This window comes from Monodon monoceros, unplaced genomic scaffold, assembly GCF_005190385.1.
Source record: "Monodon monoceros isolate NGI ecotype Baffin Bay Population unplaced genomic scaffold, NGI_Narwhal_1 Super_Scaffold_22, whole genome shotgun sequence".
NCBI lineage: Eukaryota > Metazoa > Chordata > Mammalia > Artiodactyla > Monodontidae > Monodon > Monodon monoceros.
Genome location: NW_021703779.1, coordinates 20,087,417 through 20,096,452, shown reverse-complemented (window position 1 = coordinate 20,096,452; position 9,036 = coordinate 20,087,417). Strand labels below are relative to the sequence as shown.

At 40.1% G+C, this 9,036-nt stretch overlaps 1 protein-coding gene across 1 annotated transcript; it reads right to left on the bottom strand.

Moving 5' to 3' along the window:
* Positions 1–869: 869 nt before the first annotated feature.
* On the bottom strand, positions 870–2,761 carry DDX53 (DEAD-box helicase 53). The gene is given in 2 exon segments (XM_029239957.1): positions 870–958; positions 961–2,761. Coding segments are annotated over 2 exon segments (1,890 nt in total).
* Positions 2,762–9,036: the final 6,275 nt, after the last annotated feature.

Genomic DNA, 9,036 nt, shown 5'->3' with positions numbered 1-9,036 from the left:
GAAAAATAAGATGAAAAGAAAGTAAAGACAACCTGTGAGTCACATTTCAAAAATCAATAGAAGTGCAGAATGCACTATTCTGGTCATTAAAAGGGGTTTCATTGTTCAGTTTGTTACACCAAGACGTGATTTTCCCCTAGATTAGGAAATAAAGTGTAAATATAAGGCTGGGATACACAGTTTGGTTATAATATCTTAGAAGTTAGTGGTGAAGGAGACCCCCAAATTATTTCATATAACCACCCCAATTTATTAGTGTAAAAAAGTGTGGCCTGCAGAAGGCAGGTGACCTCCCCAGAATTTTTAACCAGTGGTTAGTGAGAATTCATTTGAGGATCTGATTCCCAGTGAGTCAGACAGTCTGCTCTATTAGTCACATCTATCGGAAAAAAGAGAATTATGGAATCTTCTAAAAGATTGAGAATTTATTTTCTAGTGAATATTAAAAATTAGGGAACGGTAGTGGAAATATTTTTAGGAATCGTGTCACCAACCACTGGGGGAAATAAAATATTTTGACTGGGATAAGCTTGATGAAAACTATGTTTCAATCCAGTACAACTATTTTAAAGCAAGAAAAGTACCATTGTTGTCTCCTACCAAGTCTTTTAGAGAAGACACAGCTGGACATGGCAGGCTCTAAAAGAAAGTAGACTTTAACAAGCACAAAACACTCTCTCATTTTCAAAACACTTTTGATTTTATTAAGGAACATGCATTGAAAGCTTGGTGGTATTATTTAAGAATTTGGCTAAATGTTTTCTAACTGCCAGTAGGTTTCCAGTACTTCCTTATGTAACATGAATTCTGCATAACTTGAACATATCTTGAATCTTCTAGCAGCCTGGTACAACTTTTCAATGTAGACATCAGTAAAACTTTCTGGATTTTTCTTAAGATTTTCTTGATTTATTTTTTGGGTCCCTTTGTTGTCTAGGTAATTTGTATCGCTCAGCCTCGATACAGGATCTTCTGGGACTCTCTGATTTGCTCTTTGCAGAACTTTAATCAATTTACCGGCAATCTTCCAATCACCTTGAGTCATAAGGGTAACTGTAACTGATATGCCCATCTCTCCTGCTCTTCCAGTACGCCCTACTCTGTGTACACATTCTTCAGTATTCCATGGAGAATTGTAATTATATATGTGTGTGACATCACTAATATCAAGGCCTTAGGATGCTAAATCAGTAGCAATCAGTATTTTCACTTTTCCACTCTTCAGGTCCTCTAATGCTGGCTCACGGTCACTCTGTTCTCTGTCACTGTGCAGGGATTGTACAGTTATGCCTTGGTTACTTAAATCGCTTGATAAGTCATCAGCAACAAGTTTTCTGCTGACAGATACGATGACTTTGTCTTTGGGTGACAAGCTCTGTAGGAATTCTCAGATAAGAGATCGTTTTTCTTCTTCTCTGGTAACAATTATATTTTGCTTCACTGTGTTTACATTAACTAGATCCAGAGTACCAGTATAAACAATCATAGGCTCTTTCAAATAAGATTGTGCAAGTCGACAAATGGTATCTGGCCAAGTTGCACTTGTCATAACAGTCTGCCGGTCTGGGCGCACAGCTAAAAAAATCTTCATTATTTGGTGTTCAAACTCCAGATCCAGCATTTTTTCTGCCTCATCTAAGACTAAGTAGGTTATGCTTCTTAGGTTGACAAAGTTATTCATTTGCAGATCATTCAGTCTTCCAGGAGTTGCAATGATGATGTCTACGCCTTTAGTAACATCTTGTATTTGCCCTTTTCTGTTTCCACCGCCATATATACAAACACTTTTAAGACCTTTGTATGAATACTTAGAACATTCAGCTTCCACCTGAAGAGCTAATTCTCTAGTGGGTGTAAGGACTAGCATGCTGGGTCCATTCCTTTGTTCTCTAGGTATTGGTGGAGAATGGAGATGAATAAACCCATGCGTTAAATAGGACAGTGTTTTGCCCGTTCCAGTTTGGGCAATTCCTATAAGATCTATTCCTTGTAGAATAACAGGCCATGCCTGTGACTGAATTGGCATTGGGTTTCAAAAACCAGCTTTTTCAGTGCTTTTCATAAGTTCAGGATAATGTTGGAAAGCATCTTCAAATTTGCAGATCGGATTGAGGATGGGACGATTTTCACCATCTTTCAAGTCATCACACATTATGTTGAAATTTTCCTTTCTCCAAGTGTCTACTTGCACTTGAGACAATGACCTTGTTGCTTTGGATTCTGTGTAAAAGTTTTTCTTAATTGGTGATAAATCTGCCCATTTTCTTTTCTCCCACTGTACAACGTCGGCCTTTACTTGATCCTAGTCTATCAGTGGCTGAGCTCCTCTAGCAGTGTTACCTCTGCTTGAGCGTCTTCCAACAGAGGGTTGGGATGTGGCGTTATCAACACTGGATTCTGAACTGTAGTGTCTTTCTTGTTTCTTAACAAGAGTTTCTGTAGCTGCTTTGGCCTTGGCTTTCATGTCTTTGCTGCCAAAAATGTTTACCTCTGCTTCAGAATCACCTTTTATGATCTGTATTTTGGTGCGTGTCATATCCTGAATGTCTTTTATTTTTGATCCACCATGACCAATCACCGCACCAACCATACTGTTCCTTGTTTGAAAGCAGAGCGGTTGTTCTTGGGAGCCGGAAGCCCTAGGCTCCAGGTGGCTGGAGGTGCTGCTGCAGCCCCTGCCTCTGCCACCCATCCCATCCTGGCTGGCCCTGAGAGCTCTCCAATTCGGCTCCGCCCTCTTGCGCTCTGGGGCCCACACCATTTCAGGATAATGGTAAAGTTGGTGCTGGTCTCTCGCCTACCTAGGGTTGGGAAAAGATGTGGCCTCGAACCTCTTTCTCATCAGGTCAGGCTGGTGACTACCAGGCAGGCCGCCACCGGTAGGTAGCTAGCTATGCAGCAGTCACCTAAGGAATTAGTCTATGATGTAGTGTCAGGGAGGGGCTTTGGCTGGGCTGACCAGTCACAGGGCTGGGACTACTGTGAGGTGAGCAGGCACCTCTGACACAAAAGTTAAAGTGACACATACTCTCAGGGGCTGACCCTACGGGCACTTACAGGATCCGGAGAGTGTTTGCCCAACTTTTGTGTCCTGGTGCCTCAGTGGCTGGCCTCATGCTGGTTTTGGCTCAGTGGGGGAGCCAACCTGAAGCACACCTTGAACTGAACCACATAGTCTTTTTTTTTTTAATATGCCAGTTATTTCCATAGGAGGAAAAAAATAGTGTATTTTTAAAAATCAACTTACTTGTTTATATGTTTGTATGTTTATTTCGGTGAATTTCTTTTTGAGTAACAACTGTACTGGGTCTAGATAAAATCATCAATTCCCTGTCCTCTTAAATTATACCATCAGAAATCGCTTAGGTGCATGCTTAGGGATGGCATTTTTGCCTCTGATTCTTCAGCTAAACTCCAACATTTGTTCAGGCGGTTTCTGGTTATTATTTCAGGGATGCTGGTTAGAAGAGAGGTAGAGTGGGGTCGACGTTAACTCTGGAGGTGTTTTCAACAATTTGCCACTTTTCTCAGTGCCTCCTAAATTTTCTCCCTTCCCTGTGGTTTCATAGATTCAGACATCCTAGCACTGGAAGGCTATGTAAAAGTAATTTGTTAGGTGCAGTGTAGAAGACACCCTGGCAGCAATCTGGGCAGGTGGACATCCAGCTTCTATTTGTATGGCTCCAGAGGTTGATTTTTTGTTTTTTTCTTTGTTTAAATAAAAGTACACTAAATATTTATCCTTATATATTCATCCTGTTAAGTTTGGTCAATTGATGCAGCATATTAAATATAATTTTAACGCTGATTCTCTCATCCATTATATTACCCTCTAGTTTCAAGTCTTCTGCCAATTAAATGTTCATGGTATCTTCTCTCTTCAGCCAAAGTTGCCGATTAAAATTTGAACACGGTTGGATATCAGGTGTAAAAGTCTGTGACACATTGGGAAAAGCCTTCTCTATGTCAGTTTTTATCCTGCAAAGATGCTTTTGGAAGGAACAAAAAGGTTGCTGGCCAAGTATGTCTTGGAAATACAGCGCCCTGCATCTTCTGAGAGTCACAATACGCATTAGGTATCTTACAGCGCCCTGCATCTTCTGAGAGTCACAATACGCATTAGGTATCTTACAGCGCCCTGCATCTTCTGAGAGTCACAATACGCATTAGGTATCTTACAGCGCCCTGCATCTTCTGAGAGTCACAATATGCATTAGGTATCTTAGAAGCTCTGATGATTACAGGAACTCAGTTGGGCATTGTTTAACCCAACTCAGTTGGGCATTGTTTTGTTTTGTTTTTAATTTTTATTGGAGTATAGTTGACTTACAGTGTTGTGTTAGTTCCAGGTGTAAAGCAGTTGGGCATTGTTTAACCCAAAGTTTTCAAAGGAATTTGCCAATGGAACCTCTTCTCAGTGTTTTCATTAAACTTTTTACATGGAATAATTTTAGCTTTATAGAAAAGTTACACAGATAGCACAGGGGCTTCCCGTATACTCCTCAACCAGTTTCCTGGTTGTTTCCTCTCATCTTATCTCAAAGTACCGTGGTACACATTACACGTAAGAAGTCAACATTGGTCTGTTAATATTAACTAAACTCCATCAGTATATTTTCTGTTCCAGGATCCAGTCCAGGGCACCATTTAGCTGTTATGTATGATTTGTGACAGTCTCTGTCTTTCCTTATTTTTCATAACCTTGCCAATTTTGAGGAATAATGGTCAGGTATTTTGTAGAATGTCCTTCAGATTGGGTATGCCTGATATAATTTCTCATGATTAGACTTGGGTTATGGATTTTTGGAAAAAAATATCACAGAAATGAGGTTCCCTTCTTATCAGTTGTATGGGGTGAGGGGAAGGGTGCCTGATGGAACATGACCTGTCACTGGTAATGTTAACCTTGGTCACTTGGTCAAGTGGTGTTACCCAGGTTTTCCCCACTGTAAAATTATTATTTCTCCCTTTCTGTACTCTCTTCTTTGGAAGCGAGTCACCAAGTCCAGCTGCCCCTCAAAGGCCAACCTCCTGTTTAGTTGCAATTGTTGTTACATTTTGTACAACTAGTAATCTTCTTTGTAGTACCATTTATAAGTACCTGTAGAAATGGCCTATTTGGATTTTATACACACACACACACACACACACACACACACACACAGCCATTATTATGTTCTGCAGACGCTATATATTACGGCAGAAGCTGTCATCATCATGGCACATATTGGTGCATTTACCTTGTACACAGAGCCATACTCAATACTGTAAAGTCTAAAGACGTGGCAGCAGTATGGCTCAGTGGCCCAGAACACTGGAGCCTAAATAACTGAGTTTGACTCTAAATTCTACCACTTACTAGGTGTGAATCCTTGAGCAAGTCCAAACTTCTTATTCCTTGGTTCTGCTATCAGTAGAATGACATACCATTACCTATGTCATACACACAGAGACATACACAGTTACACTACCTCGTTCAGAATAGGAACTCTCCAAATCTTAATTACTCATATCACAGAAACAGTAGCTGTATAGAGACAATTATAGAGGTTCCCAAATGCCTGTTCAAGAATTTCCCTGATAGTTTCCTCTGGTCCATATCAAAATGAAAAAAATAAGGCAATACATTTTTTCATAGGTCTAAATTTATTCGATTTAAACTTTTTTTTAAGATTGTACCTTTCTATTTTTTTGTAAAATATCCTTGTAGAAAGGAAATGAAGATCACAAATGATTTTTAAGGGTCTTTACTAGGGCAAAAAGTATTAAATGAATGCCAGTCGATAGATATGGTTTTCAAAAGTTATTGGTATGTGAAACCCCCCAAATTAGAAGCACTCGTCTAGCACATTAGCAAATAGACACAATTCAGGATGTTACCAGGTACTGATCATGATGGCAAGCAAGAAGGGCTGGGAGGCTAGAGAGTTGAGACAAAGTCCTGTAAGGGCTGGAGGTCTGATCTGCCACTAGGGGCCATGGAATTAAAGATCGAAAGATGTTAAAGTTTCAGGGGAAGAAACCAATGCGGCCTTGGGGAAGAGATGAGGGCAGCCTGAAGGACTAGGACAGAAAGCTCAGGTTAAAGAGAAAGGGGAAGTGGAGAAAGATATTTTGGGTCAGGGGAAGGGAAAAGGGAACTTTCCGGGACCATAAAGACAGTCAAATGAGTTTCAAATTAATATGGTAAAAACAAAAAAAAACAAGTCGGGGAGTGACCCTAGAGTGAAGGAGTCATAGGACACTGTCAGTATTAATTAGGGAAGCAGGTCCATATGGAGAAAGCAGGATGCAGTGAAGTAAAGGGTGGGGCTGTGTTTGTGGTATTTTAAGTACATTGGACTGAGAGATTTGACACACTGTGGCAGTAGTAATTCATAGAAAGGAATAGCTAAAAAGAAAAGGGATCCAAGAAGCTACTAATATGTTTTAGTCCTACCATATGTCCAACACTTAAAATGTATTATCTCATTTAATCATCACAGCAACTTATGAAGTAGGTATTTTCCTCCTCTTTCTTGTGGAAACACTAAAATTGGTAGATGCTACATAGTATATTCACGTTCATGCAAGGCACGGTAAATAACTTAGCTCTTCTTCCCAATAAGTAGAGAGTAATGAAAGTCAGGTTTACAAATATCTTTAGTCATCAGAGAATTCATATGATGAGATAATGAGAATAGGAGGACAGGGAGCCCAGTGAAGAAACAAGAAAACTTCAAGGGAATCTGAAGAAAGCATGATAATAGGAAATAAGGCAAGAGAACATGTTGACACGGCCTGGCAAACAGTGTAAAAATGCTTCATAAAGGACAGGAGGTGACTAGACTACTGAATTTGATAGGAAGAAATTAGCAATAACTTTCAAGAAGGCCCTTTTTGTGGAGTGATAGAGAAACACATATTGCAAGGGGAGCAATTGGGATGAGACACACCTGGACCACTGCGGTACTGTGCAGTGCTGCGGGGAGAACTTTACATCTTGTACTGAGGCTGAAAGCCACTGTCTTGATGTTTAAATAAGGATTCTAGGAAACCAGGGTTTCCTGAGCACGTTACCGGGATTGTTCTGTGAATGATGCAGTGGATTTCGAGAAGATTGCTTATCATGAATATTGGAAGAAAATGAACTTTAATAGTCTTTCAAAATGTGTGAGAGGATAGGATGAGGGAGAGAATCGCAAGGAAACAAGAACCATTCATTAGCTGTTTCAGAAAAGGAAAGTCTTTCTAAAAGGAGAGAGAGGGGGAGTGCTGGGAGTTCTTTCAAGGAGATTACAGTGCTATTTTTAGCTACCCATTAAATCTTTCTCTATCAAAGTTGGTTTATTCTCCACAGAGTGAGGGGATGCATTATTTAGGTATATGAAGAAGTGAGGCTGTTGAGGTAATTAATTCTTCTTTCAGCACAAACAGTAAAAAAAAAAAAAAAAAAAATACTGTAACCTGATTAGCACCTGCAGTAAGCGCCTTGGGAGAAATTCTTGCTTACCAACTATTTCCCAGGAAAGTTTTAACATTTCGGCATTCATTTTAGAAATGATAATAACCTTCAATTATCCCTTGGCTCTATTTTGAGGCGTTTGAAGGGCTTTCCAGGACTATTTCAATTCTGATAGCTATGGTGTAGGTAAGTGGAAAGAACAACAGTATTATCTACATGATTTGCATTATGTACAGAAGCCAAGCAACAATCCCTAGAATCATGGGATTTTAGAGGTGGAAAGGACAGACTTTGGAGAGCATCTCTCATAACCTCTCATTTGCAAGTGAGAAAGCTGAGATCTACAGCAGCTCTGTCCCCTGGAAACATGATGTGAGTCACAGATACAATTTTAAATTTGCTAGGGTGGCCCCATTATTTAAAAAGTAGAAAGGGGAGACTTCTGATTCTGGACAGGGAGATATAGGCACATTTCTCCCTATTTCTCCTCATTTATTTTATATATAAAACAAATAATAAGTCTCTGAAATCTGGAGAGAAGGCAGACCAACTGAGGAATGATGTGAAGAATGACAAAATGGTGAGTCCCTTGGGTTTGCTTTTTTCTCCTTTATATCCTGGATTAGGTGCCGGAGAAGCCTGCAACCCATCCAAAAGAAAGTCCCAAGAAAAACTTGTGTTTTTTGTTGTTGTTGTTTTGTTAAGCCAAAGGACCGGGAAAGGAGCAGCCTGGCAAGAAAGAAATCGTTTTGATAATAACTGCCCTGCTCCCACATCACAGAAAAAACAAAACCAAAACGACAATGTACCTCTCCTGGCTCTGTCAACAGAAGCCAAGTGTGAAGCCTAGATTTCCATCCTCATCCAGTGGTAATGAGATACGCTACCTCTCCCCACTGGGGTGGTGTCCAAGGAGCTCCAGTCTTCAAGTCTATGTTTTAAACACCGTCCAGAGGTAACGAGATGCCTTCCCCATCCCCACCCCCCATCACGTCAATAGAAACCCATGAAACATGTGGGGAGCCTGGACTTCCACCCTCACCTAGCAGTAATGAGGCATATCTTACTTTCTCCACAGAGCATGTGAAGCCTGATTGGGGAGCCAGGACTTCTGCATCTGCCTGGCCGTAATGAGTCAGGTCTCAACTTCCCACACCAGCATGGTGTCAGTGGAAGTCTGCTAAAATAAAAGATTTAAATAACATCCGAAGTCTCGTTATATACAAAACGTCTAAGAATTGAAAATCACTCATCATATCAAGAACCGGAAAAACCTCAGCTTGAATTAGAAAAAGGCATTAATAGATGCCAACACTGAGAAGAAACAGACATTGGAATTATCTGAAAAGAATGCAAAGGCAACCATCATTTGGGGGGAGAAAAGCTTCAGTGAGGAATTATGAACATACTTGAAACAAATGAGAAAAAAAGGCTTAGCAAGAAGTAGAAGATACAAGGAAGAACCAAATAGAAATTTTAGAACTGAAAAATACAACGATCAAAATAAAATTCCTGCATGGGCTCTAAAAAGAATAGATTAGAGAGAGTTATGAAGCAGTGAACTTGAAGATACAACATTAAAAATTACCCGA